Consider the following 23,429-nt stretch of genomic DNA (forward strand, 5'->3'; position numbering starts at 1 on the left):
TGTTTCTCACACTAACCCAGTTCACATTGTTCCACACACTAACTCAGTTCACAATGTTCCTCACACTCACCCAGTTCACAATGTTCCTCACACTAACCCAGTTCACAATGTCCCTCACACTAACCCAGTTCACAATGTTCCTCACACTAACCCAGTTCACAGTGTTCCTCACACTAACCCAGTTCACAATGTTCCTCACACTAACCCAGTTCACAATGTTCCTCACACTAACCCAGTTCACAATGTTGCTCACACTTCCCTTGCTGGGCCCTTTTGCTTCTGCTGTTGACAGAAATTGCATCGGATGCAGAGGCGGAGAACCTGATGACTTCGTACACACTTGAACTGGAGCAGTTAGTGCGGGAAAAGGAAGAGGCATGTGGTGAGTGTGAGACCGGGAATTAGTGCAACTTCTCTGTTGTTCCTGGCCAGCTGTCAGTCTCTGCCACTGAATGTGCTTCACACAAAAAAACTATGGGACGAAGGGAGGGGAGTTGCACATGAGGCTAGAATCAGAGCACCAAGGATGAGGGAGGGGATTTGAAGCTGGAGGGTGTTGCAGATCTCGGGTGGGACAAGGCCATGGATGGATTTAAGGACAAGGACAAGATCAGATTCAATACATATGGGGATAGGAAGCCAATGTGGAACAACGAGGATGGAGAGGATGGGTGATGAGGACATCGAGTGGACAGGGCATCAACGATGAGTTTTGGACCAGTTGGAGAACAGAGGATGGCACATCAGTGAGGAAAATCAGTTTGAGGAAACACCTCTTAGCAAACCCATGAGAGATCTCATCAAATCCCTGAGAGATCTCATCAAATCCCTGAGAGATCTCATCAAACCCATGAGAGATCTCATCAAATCCCTGAGAGATCTCATCAAACCCATGAGAGATCTCATCAAACCCATGAGATAGAACCAGAGAAAAGATACTGCACAGAAGGGGGCCATTCGGCCCATCGTGTCCGCGTCGGCTCGAAGAACAACACTTGAAGAAACCCCTGAGAGATCTCATCACACCCGTGAGAGATCGAATCAAACCCTTAAGATCTCATCATTCCGTTCCAGGACTCATCGAATGTGATCTCATTAATTTCAATACTTTTGTCTCTGGGATAATTTCAGAGCAGTATGTAAAGTGACGTATCTGTTTCACACTGTGTGTCATTTCTGGTGACACAATGTTCAATGCTTCTTTGTCTGCCTCTCTCACTTCAGAGATGTCTGTCCACTCTACACTTTTGCCCCTCTTTCCCCATTTCTCTGTTCTTACCTCTCATTCACTTCCGTTATTTCTGCCCAATTCACTTCTGTGTGTCTCTCCTTTCCTCTGTCTCTGTATGTTATTATCTATCTATCACTCTCACACCACCGATCGCTCTCTCACTATCGCTCTCTCACCATCTATCGCTCCCTCACTATCGCTCTCTCATGATCAATCGCTCTCTCACTATCGATCGCTCCCTCACTATCGCTCTCTCATGATCAATCGCTCTCTCACTATCGATCGCTCCCTCAATATCGCTCTCTCATGATCAATCGCTCTCTCACTACCGATTGCTCTCTCACGACCTATCGCTGTCTCATGATCAATCGCTCTCTCACTATCGATCGCTCTCTCACTATCGCTCTCTCATGATCAATCGCTCTCTCACTACCGATCGCTCTCTCACGACCTATCGCTGTCTCACTATCTACCGCTCTCTCGCTATCTATCACTCTCTCGCTATCTATCACTCTCTCGCTATCTATCTATCGCTCTCTCACTACCTAACGCTCTCTCACTATCTACCGCTCTCTCGCGATCTGTCACTCTCTCACTATCTATCTATCGCTCTCTCACGATCTATCGCTCTCACCACCGCTCTCTCGCTATCTATCGCTCTCTCACTATCTATCAATCGCTCTCTCACTACTGCTCTCTCGCAATCTGTCACTCTCTCGCTATCTATCTATCGCTCTCTCACCACCGCTCTCTCGCTATCCATCACTCTCTCACTATCGATCTATCGCTCTCTCACGATCTATCGCTCTCTCACCACCGCTCTCTCGCTATCTATCTATCGCTCTCTCACTCCCGCTCTCTCGCTATCTATCGCTCTCTCACTACTGCTCTCTCGCTATCTATCACTCTCTCACTATCTATCTATCGCTCTCTCACGATCTATCGCTCTCTCACCACCGCTCTCTCGCTATCTATCGCTCTCTCACTATCTATCTATCGCTCTCTCACTATCTATCTATCGCTCTCTCACGATCTATCGCTCTCTCACCACCGCTCTCTCGCTATCTATCGCTCTCTCACTATCTATCTATCGCTCTCTCACAACCGCTCTCTCGCTATCTATCTATCGCTCTCTCACTATCTATCTATCGCTCTCTCACGATCTATCGCTCTCTCACCACCGCTCTCTCACTATCTATCTATCGCTCTCTCGCTATCTATCGATCACTCTCTCACTATCTATCTATCGCTCTCTCACAACCGCTCTCTCACCATCTATCTATCACTCTCACTATCTATCACTCTCTCACTATCTATCTATCGCTCTCTCACAACCGCTCTCTCACTATCTATCTATCACTCTCACTATCTATCACTCTCTCACTATCTATCTATCACTCTCTCACTATCTATCTATCGCTCTCTCACGATCTATCTATCGCTCTCTCACTCCCGCTCTCTCGCTATCTATCACTCTCTCACTATCTATCTATCGCTCTCTCACGATCTAATGCTCTCTTGCTATCTATCGCTCACTCACTATCCATCGCTCTCTCGCTCTCTATCACTCTCCCAATATCTATCTCACACTCTCCCACTATCTATCTAACATTCTCTCGCTATCTATCGAACACTCTCTCACTATCTGTCACTCTCACGATCAATCGAACACTCTCACTATCTATCTATCGCTCTCTCACGATCTATCTATCCCTCTCTTGCTATTCATAGCTCTCTCGCAATCTATCACTCTCTCACTATCTATCTATCTATCTATCGCTCTCACTATCTATCGCTCTCTCACTATCTATCGCTCCCTCACTATCGCTCTCTCATGATCAATCGCTCTCTCACTACCGATCGCTCTCTCACGACCTATCGCTGTCTCACTATCTATCGCTCTCTCACTATCTATCTATCACTCTCTCACTATCTATCTCTCACTATCTATCTATCGCTCTCTCACTATTTATCTATCGCTCTCTCACGATCTATCTATCGTTCTCTCACGATCCATCTATCGCTCTCTCACTATCTATCGTTCTCTCACTATCTATCTATCGCTCTCTCACGATCTATCTATCGCTCTCTCACTATCTATCGCTCTCTCACTATCTATCTATCACTCTCTCACTATCTATCTCTCACTATCTATCTATCGCTCTCACTATCTATCTATCGCTCTCACTATCTATCATTCTCTCACTATTTATCTATCGCTCTCTCACTACTGCTCTCTCGCTATCTATCACTCTCTCACTATCTATCTATCGCTCTCTCACGATCTATCGCTCTCTCACCACCGCTCTCTCACTATCTATCTATCGCTCTCTCACTACTGCTCTCTCGCTATCTATCGCTCTCTCACTATCTATCTATCGCTCTCTCACAACCGCTCTCTCGCTATCTATCTATCGCTCTCTCACTATCTATCTATCGCTCTCTCACGATCTATCGCTCTCTCACCACCGCTCTCTCACTATCTATCTATCGCTCTCTCACTATCTATCTATCGCTCTCTCACTATCTATCTATCACTCTCTCACTATCTATCTCTCACTATCTATCTATCGCTCTCACTATCTATCACTCTCTCACTATCTATCTATCGCTCTCACTATCTATCGCTCTCTCACTATCTATCTATCGCTCTCTCACTATCTATCTATCGCTCTCTCACTATCTATCGCTCTCTCACTATCTATCTATCGCTCTCTCACTATCTATCGCTCTCTCACTATCTATCTATCGCTCTCTCACTATCTATCTATCGCTCTCTCACTATCTATCTATCGCTCTCTCACTATCTATCGCTCTCTCACTATCTATCTATCGCTCTCTCACTACCTAACGCTCTCTCACTATCGACCGCTCTCTCGCTATCTGTCACTCTCTCGCTATCGATCGATCGCTCTCTCACGATCTATCTATCGCTCTCACTATCTTATCTATCGCTCTCTCGCTATCTATCGCTCTCTCACTATCTATCTATCGGTCTCTCACCACCGCTCTCTCGCTATCTATCACTCTCTCACTATCTATCTATCGCTCTCTCACCACCGCTCTCTCGCTATCTGTCACTCTCTCGCTATCTATCTATCGCTCTCTCACGACTGCTCTCTCGCTATCTATCACTCTCTCACTATCTATCTATCGCTCTCTCACGATCTATCGCTCTCTCACCACCGCTCTCTCGCTATCTATCACTCTCTCACTATCTATCTATCGCTCTCTCACTATCGATCTATCGCTCTCTCACTATCTATCTTTCGCTCTCTCACTCCCGCTCTCTCGCTATCTATCACTCTCTCACTATCTATCTATCACTCTCTCACGATCTATCTATCGCTCTCTCACTATCTATCTACCGCTCTCTCGCTATCTATCACTCTCTCACTATCTATCTATCGCTCTCTCACGATCTAATGCTCTCTTGCTATCTATCGCTCACTCACTATCCATCGCTCTCTCGCTCTCTATCACTCTCCCAATATCTAGCTCACACTCTCCCACTATCTATCCAACACTCTCTCGCTATCTATCGAACACTCTCTCACTATCTATCATTCTCACGATCAATCGAACACTCTCACTATCTATCTATCGCTCTCTCACGATCTATCTATCCCTCTCTTGCTATTCATAGCTCTCTCGCAATCTATCACTCTCTCACTATCTATCTATCTATCGCTCTCACTATCTATCGCTCTCTCACTATCGATCGCTCTCTCACTATCTATCTCTCACTATCTATCTATCGCTCTCTCACTATCTATCGTTCTCTCACTATCTATCTATCGCTCTCACGATCTATCACTCTCTCACTATTTATCGCTCTCTCACGATCTATCTATCGCTCTCTCACTATCTATCTCTCACTATCTATCTATCGCTCTCTCACTATCTATCGTTCTCTCACTATCTATCTATCACTCTCTCACTATCTATCTATCGCTCTCTCACTATCGCTCTCTCCCACTATCTATCTATCGCTCTCTCACTATCGCTCTCTCCCACTATCTATCGTTCTCTCGCGATTTATCTATCACTCTCACGATCTATCTATCGTTCTCTCACTATCTATCTGTCACTCTCACTATCTATCTATCACTCTCTCACTATCGATCTATCGCTCTCTCACAATCGCTCTCTCCCACTATCGATCGCTCTCTCCCACTATCTATCGCTCTCTCACTATCGCTCTCTCTCACTATCTATCTATCGCTCTCTCACTATCTATCTATCGCTCTCTCACTATCTATCTATCGCTCTCTCACTATCTATCTATCGCTCTCTCTATCTATCGCTCTCTCACTATCTATCTATCGCTCTCTCACTATCTATCAATCGCTCTCTCACTATCTATCTATCGCTCTCTCACTATCTATCGCTCTCTCACTATCTATAAATCACTCTCTCACTATCTATCTATCGCTCTCTATCTATCGCTCTCTCACTATCTATCGATCGCTCTCTCACGCTCAATCGCTCTCTCACTATCAATCGCTCTCTCACTATCTATCAATCGCTCTCTCACTATCTATCTATCGCTCTCTCACTGTCTATCAATGGCTCTCTCGCTATCTATCTATCTATCACTCTCTCACTATCGCTCTCTCATGATCTATCTATCGCTCTCTCACTATCTATCTATCACTCTCACTATCTATCGATCATTCTCTCACGATCTATCTATCACTCTCACTGTCTATCGTTCTCTCACTATCTACCTATCGTTCTCTCACTATCTTTCTATCACTCTCACTATCTATCGTTCTCTCACTATCTATCTATCGTTCTCTCACTATCTCTATCGCTCTCTCACTATCTGTCTATCGCTCTCTCACTATCTGTCTATCGCTCTCTCACTATCTTTCTATCACTCTCACTATCTATCGTTCTCTCACTATCTATCTATCGTTCTCTCACTATCTGTCTATCGCTCTCTCACTATCTATCTATCGCTCTCTCACTATCTGTCTATCGCTCTCTCGCACTATCTATCGCGCTCTCACTATCTATCGCTCTCTCACTATCTATCTATCGCTCTCTCACTATCTTTCTATCACTCTCACTATCTATCGTTCTCTCACTATCTACCTATCGTTCTCTCACTATCTACCTATCGTTCTCTCACTATCTTTCTATCACTCTCACTATCTATCGTTCTCTCACTATCTACCTATCGTTCTCTCACTATCTTTCTATCACTCTCACTATCTATCGTTCTCTCACTATCTGTCCATCGCTCTCTCGCACTATCTATCGCTCTCGCACTATCTATCGCTCTCTCACTATCAATCTATCACTCTCACTATCTATCACTCACTACCGCTCTCACTATCACTCTCTCACTATCTATCTATCACTCTCTCACTATTTATCTATCACTCTCTCACTATCTATCTATCGCACTCTCACTATCGATCTATCACTCTCTCACTATCTATCGCTCTCACTATCTATCTATCGCTCTCTCACGATCAATCTATCGTTCTCTCACTATCGATCCAACACTCTCTCGCTATCTATCGAACACTCTCTCACTATCTATCACTCTCACGATCAATCGAACACTCTCACTATCTATCTATCGCTCTCTCACGATCTATCTATCCCTCTCTTGTTTTCATAGCTCTCTCGCAATCTATCACTCTCTCACGATCTATCTATCCCTCTCTCTATTCATAGCTCTCTCGCAATCTATCACTCTCTCACTATCTATCTATCTATCGCTCACTATCTATCGCTCTCTCACTATCTATCTATCACTCTCTCACTATCTATCTCTCACTATCTATCTATCGCTCTCTCACTATCTATCGTTCTCTCACTATCTATCTATCGCTCTCACTATCTATCACTCTCTCACTATTTATCTATTGCTCTCTCACGATCTATCTATCGCTCTCTCACTATCTATCTCTCACTATCTATCTCTCACTATCCATCTATCGCTCTCTCACTATCGTTCTCTCACTATCTATCTGTCACTCTCACAATCTATCTATCACTCTCTCACTATCGCTCCCTCACTATCTATCGCTCTCTCACTATCTATCACTCTCACTATCTATCTATCATTCTCTCACGATCGATCTATCACTCTCACTATCTATCGTTCTCTCACCATCTATCACTGTCACTATCTATCACTCTCACGATCTATCTATCGCTCTCTCACGATCTATCTATCGCTCTCTCACTATCTTTCTATCACTCTCACTATCGACCTATCGTTCTCTCACTATCTTTCTATCACTCTCACTATCTATCGTTCTCTCACTATCTGTCTATTGCTCTCTCACGATCTGTCCATCGCTCTCTCGCACTATCGATCGCTCTCTCGCACTATCTATCGCTCTCTCACTATCAATCTATCGCTCTCTCACTATCAATCTATCGTTCTCTCACTATCTATAGCTCTCTCACTATCTATCACTCACTACCACTCTCACTATCACTCTCTCACTATCTATCTATCACTCTCTCACTATCTATCTATCGCTCTCTCACTATCTATCTATCGCTCTCTCACTATCTATCACTCACTACCACTCTCACTATCACTCTCTCACTATCTATCTATCACTCTCTCACTATCTATCACTCTCACGATCAATCTATCGTTCTCTCACTATCAATCTGTCACTCTCACTATCTATCTATCACTCTCTCACTATCTATCTATCGCTCTCTCACAATCGCTCTCTCCCACTATCTATCGCTCTCTCACTATCGCTCTCTCCCACTATCTATATCGCTCTCTCACTATCTATCTATCGCTCTCTCACTATCTATCTATCGCTCTCTCTATCAATCACTCTCTCACTATCTATCTATCGCTCTCTCACTATCTATCGCTCTCTCTATCTATCGCTCTCTCACTATCTATCTATCGCTCTCTCTATCTATCGCTCTCTCTATCTATCGCTCTCTCACTATCAATCGCTCTCTCACTATCAATCGCTCTCTCACTATCAATCGCTCTCACTATCAATCTATCGCTCTCTCACTATCTATCAATCGCTCTCTCACTATCAATCGCTCTCTCACTATCCATCTATCGCTCTCTCACTGTCTATCATTCGCTCTCTCACTATCTATCTATCGCTCTCTATCTATCACTCTCACTATCTATCGCTCTCTCACGATCAATCGTTCTCTCACGATCAATCGCTCTCTCACGATCAATCGCTCTCTCACTATCTATCTATCGCTCTCTCACTATCTATCTATCGCTCTCTCACTATCTATCTATCGCTCTCTCACTATCTATCTATCGCTCTCTCACTATCTATCTATCACTCTCACGATCTATCGATCATTCTCTCACGATCTATCTATCACTCTCACTGTCTATCGTTCTCTCACGATCTATCTATCGCTCTCTCACCATCTATCTCTCACTATCTATCTATCGCTCTCTCACTATCTATTGTTCTCTCACTATCTATCTGTCACTCTCACAATCTATCTATCACTCTCTCACTATCGCTCCCTCACTATCTATCGCTCTCTCACTATCTATCACTCTCACTATCTATCTATCATTCTCTCACGATCGATCTATCACTCTCACTATCTATCGTTCTCTCACCATCTATCACTGTCACTATCTATCACTCTCACGATCTATCTATCGCTCTCTCACGATCTATCTATCGCTCTCTCACTATCTTTCTATCACTCTCACTATCGACCTATCGTTCTCTCACTATCTTTCTATCACTCTCACTATCTATCGTTCTCTCACTATCTGTCTATTGCTCTCTCACGATCTGTCCATCGCTCTCTCGCACTATCGATCGCTCTCTCGCACTATCTATCGCTCTCTCACTATCAATCTATCGCTCTCTCACTATCAATCTATCGTTCTCTCACTATCTATAGCTCTCTCACTATCTATCACTCACTACCACTCTCACTATCACTCTCTCACTATCTATCTATCACTCTCTCACTATCTATCTATCGCTCTCTCACTATCTATCTATCGCTCTCTCACTATCTATCACTCACTACCACTCTCACTATCACTCTCTCACTATCTATCTATCACTCTCTCACTATCTATCACTCTCACGATCAATCTATCGTTCTCTCACTATCAATCTGTCACTCTCACTATCTATCTATCACTCTCTCACTATCTATCTATCGCTCTCTCACAATCGCTCTCTCCCACTATCTATCGCTCTCTCACTATCGCTCTCTCCCACTATCTATATCGCTCTCTCACTATCTATCTATCGCTCTCTCACTATCTATCTATCGCTCTCTCTATCAATCACTCTCTCACTATCTATCTATCGCTCTCTCACTATCTATCGCTCTCTCTATCTATCGCTCTCTCACTATCTATCTATCGCTCTCTCTATCTATCGCTCTCTCTATCTATCGCTCTCTCACTATCAATCGCTCTCTCACTATCAATCGCTCTCTCACTATCAATCGCTCTCACTATCAATCTATCGCTCTCTCACTATCTATCAATCGCTCTCTCACTATCAATCGCTCTCTCACTATCCATCTATCGCTCTCTCACTGTCTATCATTCGCTCTCTCACTATCTATCTATCGCTCTCTATCTATCACTCTCACTATCTATCGCTCTCTCACGATCAATCGTTCTCTCACGATCAATCGCTCTCTCACGATCAATCGCTCTCTCACTATCTATCTATCGCTCTCTCACTATCTATCTATCGCTCTCTCACTATCTATCTATCGCTCTCTCACTATCTATCTATCGCTCTCTCACTATCTATCTATCACTCTCACGATCTATCGATCATTCTCTCACGATCTATCTATCACTCTCACTGTCTATCGTTCTCTCACGATCTACCTATCGTTCTCTCACTATCTTTCTATCACTCTCACTATCTATCGTTCTCTCACTATCTATCTATCGTTCTCTCACTATCTGTCTATCGCTCTCTCACTATCTGTCTATCGCTCTCTCACTATCAATCTATCGCTCTCTCACGATCAATCTATCGCTCTCTCACTATCTATCGCTCTCTCACTATCTTTCGCTCTCTCACTATCAATCTATCACTCTCACTATCTATCACTCACTACCACTCTCACTCTCTCACTATCTATCTATCACTCTCTCACTATCTATCTATCGCACTCTCACTATCTATCTATCACTCTCTCACTATCTATCGCTCTCACTATCTATCTATCGCTCTCACTATCTATCGCTCTCTCACTATCAATCTATCACTCTCACTATCTATCACTCACTACCACTCTCACTCTCTCACTATCTATCTATCACTCTCTCACTATCTATCTATCGCTCTCTCACTATCTATCTATCGCTCTCTCACTATCTATCACTCACTACCACTCTCACTATCACTCTCTCACTATCTATCTATCACTCTCTCACTATCTATCACTCTCACGATCAATCTATCGTTCTCTCACTATCTATCTGTCACTCTCACAATCGCTCTCTCCCACTATCTATCGCTCTCTCACTATCGCTCTCTCCCACTATCTATATCGCTCTCTCACTATCTATCTATCGCTCTCTCACTATCTATCTATCTATCGCTCTCACACTATCTATCTATCGCTCTCTCTATCAATCACTCTCTCACTATCTATCTATCGCTCTCTCACTATCTATCGCTCTCTCTATCTATCGCTCTCTCACTATCTATCTATCGCTCTCTCTATCTATCGCTCTCTCTATCTATCGCTCTCTCACTATCAATCGCTCTCTCACTATCAATCGCTCTCTCACTATCAATCGCTCTCACTATCAATCTATCGCTCTCTCACTATCTATCAATCGCTCTCTCACTATCAATCGCTCTCTCACTATCTATCAATCGCTCTCTCACTATCTATCTATCGCTCTCTATCTATCGCTCTCACTATCTATCGCTCTCTCACGATCAATCGTTCTCTCACGATCAATCGCTCTCTCACGATCAATCGCTCTCTCACTATCTATCTATCGCTCTCTCACTATCTATCTATCGCTCTCTCACTATCTATCTATCGCTCTCTCACTATCTATCTATCGCTCTCTCACTATCTATCTATCACTCTCACGATCTATCGATCATTCTCTCACGATCTATCTATCACTCTCACTGTCTATCGTTCTCTCACGATCTACCTATCGTTCTCTCACTATCTTTCTATCACTCTCACTATCTATCGTTCTCTCACTATCTATCTATCGTTCTCTCACTATCTGTCTATCGCTCTCTCACTATCTGTCTATCGCTCTCTCACTATCAATCTATCGCTCTCTCACGATCAATCTATCGCTCTCTCACTATCTATCGCTCTCTCACTATCTTTCGCTCTCTCACTATCAATCTATCACTCTCACTATCTATCACTCACGACCACTCTCACTCTCTCACTATCTATCTATCACTCTCTCACTATCTATCTATCGCACTCTCACTATCTATCTATCACTCTCTCACTATCTATCGCTCTCACTATCTATCTATCGCTCTCTCACGATCAATCTATCGTTCTCTCACTATCAATCGAACACTCTCTCGCTATCTATCGAACACTCTCTCACTATCTATCACTCTCACGATCAATCGAACACTCTCAGTATCGATCTATCGCTCTCTCACGATCTCTCTATCCCTCTCTTGCTATTCATAGCTCTCTCGCAATCTATCACTCTCTCACGATCTATCTATCCCTCTCTCTATTCATAGCTCTCTCGCAATCTATCACTCTCTCACTATCTATCTATCTATCGCTCTCACTATCTATCGCTCTCTCACTATCTATCTATCACTCTCTCACTATCTATCTCTCACTATCTATCTATCGCTCTCTCACTATCTATCGTTCTCTCACTATCTATCTGTCACTATCACTCTCTCACTATCGCTCTCTCACTATCTATCGCTCTCTCACTATCTATCTATCACTCTCACGATCTATCTATCATTCTCTCACGATCTATCTATCACTCTCACTATCGACCTATCGTTCTCTCACCATCTATCACTGTCACGATCTATCACTCTCACTTTCTATCTATCGCTCTCTCACTATCTTTCTATCACTCTCACTATCGACCTATCGTTCTCTCACTATCTTTCTATCACTCTCACTATCTATCGTTCTCTCACTATCTGTCTATCGCTCTCTCCCTATCTGTCTATCGCTCTCTCACTATCTGTCCATCGCTCTCTCGCACTATCTATTGCTCTCTCGCACTATCTATCGCTCTCTCACTATCAATCTATCGCTCTCTCACTATCTATCGCTCTCTCACTATCTATCGCTCTCTCACTATCAATCTATCGTTCTCTCACCATCCATCGCTCTCTCACTATCTATCTATCACTCTCACTATCTATCACTCACTACCACTCTCACTATCACTCTCTCACTATCTATCTATCACTCTCTCACTATCTATCTGTCGCTCTCTCACTATCTATCACTCACTACCACTCTCACTATCACTCTCTCACTATCTATCTATCACTCTCTCACTATCGCTCTCACTATCTATCTATCGCTCTCTCACGATCAATCTATCGCTCTCTCACGATCAATATATCGTTCTCTCACTATCTATCGCTCTCTCACTATCTATCACTCACTATCACTCTCACTATCTATCACTCTCACTATCGCTCTCACGATCTATCGCTCTCACTAGCTATCTATCGCTCTCTCACTATTGATCTATCGCTCTCTCACTATCTATCTATTGCTCTCTCTATCTATCGCTCTCTCACTATCAATCGCTCTCTCACTATCTATCTATCGCTCTCTCACTATCTATCTATCGCTCTCTCACTATCCATCAATCGCTCTCTCACTATCGATCTATCGCTCTCTCACTATCAATCGCTCTCTCACTATCTATCTATCGCTCTCTCACTATCTATCGCTCTCTCACTATCTATATCACTCTCTCACGATCTATCTATCGCTCTCACTATCTATCTATCGCTCTCTCACGATCAATCTATCGTTCTCTCACTATTTATCTATCGCTCTCTCACTATCTATCACTCACTATCACTCTCACTATCTATCACTCTCTCACTATCTATCACTCTCACCATCTATCGTTCTCTCACTATCTATCCATCGTTCTCTCACTATCTGTCTATCGCTCTCTCACTATCTGTCTCTCGCTCTCTCACTATCTGTCCATCGCTCTCTCGCACTATCTATCGCTCTCTCGCACTATCTATCGCTCTCTCGCACTATCTATCGCTCTCTCACCATCAATGTATCGCTCTCTCACTATCTATCGCTCTCTCACTATCTTTCGCTCTCTCACTATCTATCTATCACTCTCACTATCTATCACTCACTACCACTCTCACTATCACTCTCTGACTATCTATCACTCTCTCACTATCTATCTATCGCTCTCTCACTATCTATCACTCACTACCACTCTCACTATCACTCTCTCACTATCTATCTATCACTCTCTCACGATCTATCTATCGCTCTCACTATCTATCTATCGCTCTCTCACGATCAATCTATCGTTCTCTCACTATTTATCTATCGCTCTCTCACTATCTATCACTCACTATCACTCTCACTATCTATCACTCTCTCACTATCTATCACTCTCACCATCTATCGTTCTCTCACTATCTATCCATCGTTCTCTCACTATCTGTCTATCGCTCTCTCACTATCTGTCTCTCGCTCTCTCACTATCTGTCCATCGCTCTCTCGCACTATCTATCGCTCTCTCGCACTATCTAGCGCCCTCTCACTATCAATCTATCGCTCTCTCACTATCAATCTATCGTTCTCTCACTATCTATCGCTCTCTCACTATCTATCGCTCTCTCACTATCAATCTATCGTTCTCTCACCATCCATCGCTCTCTCACTATCTATCTATCACTCTCACTATCTATCACTCACTACCACTCTCACTATCACTCTCTCACTATCTATCTATCACTCTCTCACTATCTATCTGTCGCTCTCTCACTATCTATCACTCACTACCACTCTCACTATCACTCTCTCACTATCTATCTATCACTCTCTCACTATCGCTCTCACTATCTATCTATCGCTCTCTCACGATCAATCTATCGCTCTCTCACGATCAATCTATCGTTCTCTCACTATCTATCGCTCTCTCACTATCTATCACTCACTATCACTCTCACTATCTATCACTCTCACTATCGCTCTCACGATCTATCGCTCTCACTAGCTATCTATCGCTCTCTCACTATTGATCTATCGCTCTCTCACTATCTATCTATTGCTCTCTCTATCTATCGCTCTCTCACTATCAATCGCTCTCTCACTATCTATCTATCGCTCTCTCACTATCTATCTATCGCTCTCTCACTATCCATCAATCGCTCTCTCACTATCGATCTATCGCTCTCTCACTATCAATCGCTCTCTCACTATCTATCTATCGCTCTCTCACTATCTATCGCTCTCTCACTATCTATCTATCACTCTCTCACGATCTATCTATCGCTCTCACTATCTATCTATCGCTCTCTCACGATCAATCTATCGTTCTCTCACTATTTATCTATCGCTCTCTCACTATCTATCACTCACTATCACTCTCACTATCTATCACTCTCTCACTATCTATCACTCTCACCATCTATCGTTCTCTCACTATCTATCCATCGTTCTCTCACTATCTGTCTATCGCTCTCTCACTATCTGTCTCTCGCTCTCTCACTATCTGTCCATCGCTCTCTCGCACTATCTATCGCTCTCTCGCACTATCTATCGCTCTCTCGCACTATCTATCGCTCTCTCACCATCAATGTATCGCTCTCTCAATATCTATCGCTCTCTCACTATCTTTCGCTCTCTCACTATCTATCTATCACTCTCACTATCTATCACTCACTACCACTCTCACTATCACTCTCTGACTATCTATCATTCTCTCACTATCTATCTATCGCTCTCTCACTATCTATCACTCACTACCACTCTCACTATCACTCTCTCACTATCTATCTATCACTCTCTCACGATCTATCTATCGCTCTCACTATCTATCTATCGCTCTCTCACGATCAATCTATCGTTCTCTCACTATTTATCTATCGCTCTCTCACTATCTATCACTCACTATCACTCTCACTATCTATCACTCTCTCACTATCTATCACTCTCACCATCTATCGTTCTCTCACTATCTATCCATCGTTCTCTCACTATCTGTCTATCGCTCTCTCACTATCTGTCTCTCGCTCTCTCACTATCTGTCCATCGCTCTCTCGCACTATCTATCGCTCTCTCGCACTATCTATCGCTCTCTCACTATCAATCTATCGCACTCTCACTATCTATCGCTCTCTCACTAGCTTTTGCTCTCTCACTATCTATCGATCACTCTCACTATCGATCACTCACTACCACTCTCACGATCACTCTCTCACTATCTATCTATCACCATCTCACTTTCTATCTATCGCTCTCTCACTATCTATCACTCACTACCACTCTCACTATCACTCTGTCACTATCTATCTATCACTCTCTCACTATCTATCTATCGCGCTCTCACTATCTATCTATCACTCTCTCACTATCTATCTATCGCGCTCTCACTATCTATCTATCGCTCTCACTATCTATCTATCGCTCTCTCACGATCAATCTATCGTTCTCTCACTATCGCTCTGTCACTATCTATCACTCACTATCACTCTCACTATCTATCACTCTCTCACTATCTCACGCTCTCACTATCTATCTATCGCTCTCACTATCTATCTATCGCTCTCTCACGATCAATCTATCGCTCTCTCACGATCAATCTATCGTTCTCTCACTATCTATCTATCGCTCTCTCACTATCTATCACTCACTATCACTCTCAAAATCTATCACTCTCTCACTATCTAACGCTCTCACTATCTATCACTGTCACTATCTATCACTCTCACGATCTATATATCGCTCTCTCACTATCTATCTATCGCTCTCTCACTATCTTTCTATCACTCTCACTATCTATCGTTCTCTCACTATCTTTCTATCACTCTCACTATCTATCGTTCTCTCACGATCTATCTATCGTTCTCTCACTATCTGTCCATCGCTCTCTCACTATCTGTCTATCGCTCTCTCGCACTATCTATCGCGCTCTCACTATCTATCGCTCTCTCACTATCTATCTATCGCTCTCTCACTATCTTTCTATCACACTCACTATCTATCGTTCTCTCACTATCTACCTATCGTTCTCTCACTATCTTTCTATCACTCTCACTATCTATCGTTCTCTCACTATCTATCTATCGTTCTCTCACTATCTGTCTATCGCTCTCTCACTATCTGTCTATCGCTCTCTCACTATCTGTCTATCGCTCTCTCGCACTATCTATCGCTCTCGCACTATCTATCGCTCTCTCACTATCAATCTATCGCTCTCTCACGATCAATCGATCGCTCTCTCACTATCTATCGCTCTCTCACTATCTTTCGCTCTCTCACGATCTATCTATCACTCTCACTATCTATCACTCACTACCACTCTCACTATCACTCTCTCACTATTTATCTATCACTCTCTCACTATCTATCTATCGCACTCTCACTATCTATCTATCACTCTCTCACTATCTATCGCTCTCACTATCTATCTATCGCTCTCACTATCTATCGCTCTCTCACGATCAATCTATCGTTCTCTCACGATCCATCTAACACTCTCTCGCTATCTATCGAACACTCTCTCACTATCTTATCACTCTCACGATCAATCGAACACTCTCACTATCTATCTATCGCTCTCTCACGATCTATCTATCCCTCTCTTGCTATTCATAGCTCTCTCGCAATCTATCACTCTCACGATCTATCTATCCCTCTCTCAATTCATAGCTCTCTCGCAATCTATCACTCACTCACTATCTATCTATCTATCGCTCTCACTATCTATCGCTCTCTCACTATCTATCTATCACTCTCTCACTATCTATCTCTCACTATCTATCTATCGCTCTCTCACTATCTATCGTTCTCTCACTATCTATCTATCGCTCTCACTATCTATCACTCTCTCACTATTTATCTATCGCTCTCTCACGATCTATCTATCGCTCTCTCACCATCTATCTCTCACTATCTATCTATCGCTCTCTCACTATCTATTGTTCTCTCACTATCTATCTGTCACTCTCACTATCTATCTATCATTCTCTCACGATCTGTCTATCACTCTCACTATCTATCGTTCTCTCACCATCTATCACTGTCACTATCTATCACTCTCACGATCTATCTATCGCTCTCTCACTATCTATCTATCGCTCTCTCACTATCTTTCTATCACTCTCACTATCGACCTATTGTTCTGTCACTATCTTTCTATCACTCTCACTATCTATCGTTCTCTCACTATCTGTCTATCGCTCTCTCACTATCTGTCCATCGCTCTCTCGCACTATCTATCGCTCTCGCACTATCTATCGCTCTCTCACTATCAATCTATCGCTCTCTCACTATCAATCTATCGTTCTCTCACTATCTATCGCTCTCTCACTATCTATCTATCACTCTCACTATCTATCACTCACTACCACTCTCACTATCACTCTCTCACTATCGATCTATCACTCTCTCACTATCTATCGCTCTCTCACTATCTATCACTCACTACCACTCTCACTATCACTCTCTCACTATCTATCTATCACTCTCTCACTATCTATCGCTCTCACTATCTATCTATCGCTCTCTCACGATCAATCTATCGCACTCTCACGATCAATCTATCGTTCTCTCACTATCTATCTATCGCTCTCTCACTATCTATCACTCACTATCACTCTCACTATCTATCACTCTCTCACTATCGCTCTCACGATCTATCGCTCTCACTGGCTATCTATCGCTCTCTCACTATCAATCTGTCGCTCTCTCACGACCAATATATCATTCTCTCACTATCTATCTATCGCTCTCTCACTATCTATCGCTCTCTCACTATCTATCAATCGCTCTCTCACTATCAATCGCTCTCTCACTATCTATCTATCGCTCTCTCACTATCTATCTATCGCTCTCTCACTATCAATCTATCGCTCTCTCACTATCTATCAATCGCTCTCTCACTATCGATCTATCGCTCTCTCACAATCAATCGCTCTCTCACTATCTATCGCTCTCTCACTATCTATCAATCGCTCTCTCACTATCTATCTATCGCTCTCACGATCTATCTATCGCTCTCACTATCTATCTGTCGCTCTCCCACTATCAATCGCTCTCTCACTATCTATCTATCGCTCTCTCACTATCTATCGGTCTCACTATCTATCTATCGCTCTCACTATCTATCGCTCTCTCACGATCAATCTATCGTTCTCTCACTATTTATCTATCGCTCTCTCACTATCTATCACTCACTATCACTCTCACTATCTATCACTCTCTCACTATCTATCACTCTCACTATCTATCGCTCTCTCACTGTCTATCAATCGCTCTCTCACTATCGATCTATCACTCTCTCACTATCACTCTCTCACTATCTATCTATCACTCTCTCACTATCTATCTATCGCTCTCTCACTATCTATCTATCACCCTCACTATGTATCGATCATTCTCTCACGATCTATCTATCACTCTCACGATCTATCGTTCTCTCACGATCTATCAATGTCACTATCTATCACTCTCACGATCTATCTATCGCTCTCTCACTATCTATCGCTCTCTCACTATCTTTCTATCACTCTCACTGTCTATCGTTCTCTCACTATCTACCTATCGTTCTCTCACTATCTTTCTATCATTCTCACTATCTATCGTTCTCTCACTATCTATCTATCGTTCTCTCACTATCTGTCTATCGCTCTCTCACGATCTGTCTATCGCTCTCTCACTATCAATCTATCGCTCTCTCACGATCAATCTATCGCTCTCTCACTATCAATCGCTCTCTCACTATCTTTCGCTCTCTCACTATCTATCTATCACTCTCACTATCTATCACTCACTACCACTCTCACTATCACTCTCTCACTATCTATCTATCATTCTCTCACTATCTGTCTATCGCTCTCTCACTATCTATCGCTCTCACTATCGATCTATCGCTCTCACTATCTATCGCTCTCTCACGATCAATCTATCGTTCTCTCACTATTTATCTATCGCTCTCTCACTATCTATCACTCACTATCACTCTCACTATCTATCACTCTCTCACTATCTATCACTCTCACTATCTATCGTTCTCTCACTATCTGTCCATCGCTTTCTCGCATTATCTATCGCTCTCTCACTATCAATCTATCGCTCTCTCACTATCAATCTATCGCACTCTCACTATCTATCGCTCTCTCACTATCTTTCGCTCTCTCACGATCTATCTATCACTATCACTCACTACCACTCTCACTATCACTCTCTCACTATCTATCTATCGCTCTCTCACTATCTATCTATCACTCTCTCACGATCTATCGCTCTCACTATCTACCTATCGTTCTCTCACTATCTTTCTATCACTCTCACTATCTATCGTTCTCTCACTATCTATCTATCGTTCTCTCACTATCTGTCTATCGCTCTCTCACTATCTGTCTATCGCTCTCTCACGATCTGTCTATCGCTCTCTCGCACTATCTATCGCTCTCGCACTATCAATCGCTCTCTCACTATCAATCTATCGCTCTCTCACGATCAATCTATCGCTCTCTCACTATCTATCGCTCTCTCACGATCTTTCGCTCTCTCACTATCTATCCATCACTCTCACTATCTATCACTCACGACCACTCTCACCATCACTCTCTCACTATTTATCTATCACTCTCTCACTATCTATCTATTGCACTCTCACTATCTATCCATCACTCTCTCACTATCTATCGCTCTCACTATCTATCTATCGCTCTCACTATCTATCTATCGCTCTCTCACGATCAATCTATCGTTCTCTCACGATCTATCCAACACTCTCTCGCTATCTATCGAACACTCTCTCACTATCTATCACTCTCACGATCAATCGAACACTCTCACTATCTATCTATCGCTCTCTCACGATCTATCTATCCCTCTCTTGCTCTTCATAGCTCTCTCGCAATCTATCACTCTCACGATCTATCTATCCCTCTCTCTATTCATAGCTCTCTCGCAATCTATCACTCTCTCACTATCTATCTATCTATCGCTCTCACTATCTATCGCTCTCTCACTATCTATCTATCACTCTCTCACTATCTATCTCTCACTATCTATCTATCGCTCTCTCACTATCTATCTCTCACTATCTATCTATCGCTCTCTCACTATCTATCGTTCTCTCACTATCTATCTATCGCTCTCACTATCTATCGCTCTCTCACTATCTATCGTTCTCTCACTATCTATCTGTCACTCTCACTATCTATCTATCACTCTCTCACTATCGCTCTCTCACTATCTATCGCTCTCTCACTATCTACCTATCATTCTCTCACGATCCATCTATCACTCTCACCATCTATCGCTCTCTCACCATCTATCACTGTCACTATCTATCACTCTCACGATCTATCTATCGCTCTCTCACTATCTATCTATCGCTCTCTCACTATCTTTCTATCACTCTCACTATCGACCTATCGTTCTCTCACTATCTTTCTATCACTCTCACTATCTATCGCTCTCTCACTATCTGTCTATCGCTCTCTCACTATCTGTCCATCGCTCTCTCGCACTATCTATCGCTCTCTCGCACTATCTATCGCTCTCTCACTATCAATCTATCGCTCTCTCACTATCAATCTATCGTTCTCTCACTATCTATCGCTCTCTCACTATCTGTCTATCACTCTCACTATCTATCACTCACTACCACTCTCACTATCACTCTCTCACTATCTATCTATCGCTCTCTCACTATCTATCTATCGCTCTCTCACTATCTATCTATCACCCTCACTATCTATCTATCATTCTCTCACGATCTATCTATCACTCTCACTATCTATCGTTCTCTCACGATCTATCACTGTCACTATCTATCACTCTCACGATCTATCTATCGCTCTCTCACGATCTATCGCTCTCTCACTATCTTTCTATCACTCTCACTATCTATCGTTCTCTCACTATCTACCTATCGTTCTCTCACTATCTTTCTATCACTCTCACTATCTATCGTTCTCTCACTATCTATCTATCGTTCTCTCACTATCTGTCTATCGCTCTCTCACTATCTGTCTATCGCTCTCTCACTATCTGTCCATCGCTCTCTCGCACTATCTATCGCTCTCTCGCACTATCTATCGCTCTCTCACTATCAATCGCTCTCTCACTATCTTTCGCTCTCTCACTATCTATCTCTCACTCTCACTATCTATCACTCACTACCACTCTCACTATCACTGTCTCACTATCAATCACTCTCACTATCTTTCTATCGCTCTCTCACTATCTATCGCTCTCACTATCTATCGCTCTCTCACGATCAATCTATCGTTCTCTCACTATCTATCGCTCTCTCACTATCTATCACTCACTATCACTCTCACTATCTATCACTCTCTCACTATCTATCACTCTCACTATCTATCGTTCTCTCACTATCTGTCTATCGCTCTCTCACTATCTGTCTATCGCTCTCTCACTATCAATCTATCGCTCTCTCACTATCAATCTGTCGCACTCTCACTATCTATCGCTCTCTCACTATCTTTCGCTCTCTCACTATCTATCTATCACTATCACTCACTACCACTCTCACTATCACTCTCTCACTATCTATCTATCACTCTCTCACTATCTATCTATCGCTCTCTCACTATCTTTCTATCACTCTCACTATCTATCCATCGCTCTCTCGCACTATCTATCGTTCTCTCACTATCTATCTATCGTTCTCTCACTATCTGTCTATCGCTCTCTCACTATCTGTCTATCGCTCTCTCACTATCAATCTGTCGCACTCTCACTATCTATCGCTCTCTCACTATCTTTCGCTCTCTCACTATCTATCTCTCACTATCACTCACTACCACTCTCACTATCACTCTCACTATCTATCTATCACTCTCTCACTATCTGTCTATCGCTCTCTCACTATCTGTCAATCGCTCTCTCACGATCTGTCTATCGCTCTCTCGCACTATCTATCGCTCTCGCACTATCAATCGCTCTCTCACTATCAATCTATCGCTCTCTCACGATCAATCTATCGCTCTCTCACTATCGCTCTCTCACGATCTTTCGCTCTCTCACTATCTATCTATCACTCACTATCTATCACTCACTACCACTCTCACTATCACTCTCTCACTATTTATCTATCACTCTCTCACTATCTATCTATTGCACTCTCACTATCTATCTATCACTCTCTCACTATCTATCGCTCTCACTATCTATCTATCGCTCTCACCATCTATCTATTGCTCTCTCACGATCTAACTAACACTCTCTCGCTATCTATCGAACACTCTCTCACTATCTATCACTCTCACGATCAATCGAACACTCTCACTATCTATCTATCGCTCTCTCACGATCTATCTATCCCTCTCTTGCTATTCATAGCTCTCTCGCAATCTATCACTCTCACGATCTATCTATCCCTCTCTCTAATCATAGCTCTCTCGCAATCTATCACTCTCTCACTATCTATCTATCTATCGCTCTCACTATCTATTGCTCTCTCACTATCTATCTATCGCTCTCTCACTATCTATCGCTCTCTCACTATCTTTCGCTCTCTCACTATCTATCACTCACGACCACTCTCACTATCACTCTCTCACTATCTATCTATCACTCTCTCACTATCTATCGCTCTCTCACCATCTATCACTCACTACCACTCTCACTGTCACTCTCTCACTATCTATCTATCACTCTCTCACTATCTATCCATCGCTCTCTCACTATCTATCGCTCTCACTATCTATCTATCGCTCTCACTATCTATCTATCGCTCTCTCACGATCAATCTATCGTTCTCTCACTATCTATCTATCGCTCTCTCACTATCTATCACTCACGATCACTCTCACTATCTATCACTCTCTCACTATCTATCGCTCTCTCACTATCTTTCGCTCTCTCACTATCTATCACTCACTACCACTCTCACTATCACTCTCTCACTATCTATCTATCACTCTCTCACTATCTATCGCTCTCTCACCATCTATCACTCACTACCACTCTCACTATCACTCTCTCACTATCT

General features: G+C 42.8%; 1 protein-coding gene across 2 annotated transcripts in view; it reads left to right on the forward strand.

Moving 5' to 3' along the window:
* The first annotated feature begins 302 nt into the window (after nucleotides 1-302).
* LOC137334896 (F-actin-monooxygenase MICAL3-like) overlaps nucleotides 303-23,429 on the forward strand; it is a 354,266-nt gene continuing 331,139 nt past the window's right edge. For both annotated transcript variants that reach the window (XM_067999976.1, XM_067999977.1), the window contains exon 1: nucleotides 303-382. In XM_067999976.1, coding sequence (XP_067856077.1) covers nucleotides 325-382 — 58 coding nt within the window. In that variant the 5' untranslated portion in view covers nucleotides 303-324. The remainder of the gene's footprint in view (nucleotides 383-23,429) is intronic.

Source organism: Heptranchias perlo, chromosome 18, assembly GCF_035084215.1.
Source record: "Heptranchias perlo isolate sHepPer1 chromosome 18, sHepPer1.hap1, whole genome shotgun sequence".
Classification (NCBI taxonomy): Eukaryota; Metazoa; Chordata; class Chondrichthyes; order Hexanchiformes; family Hexanchidae; genus Heptranchias; species Heptranchias perlo.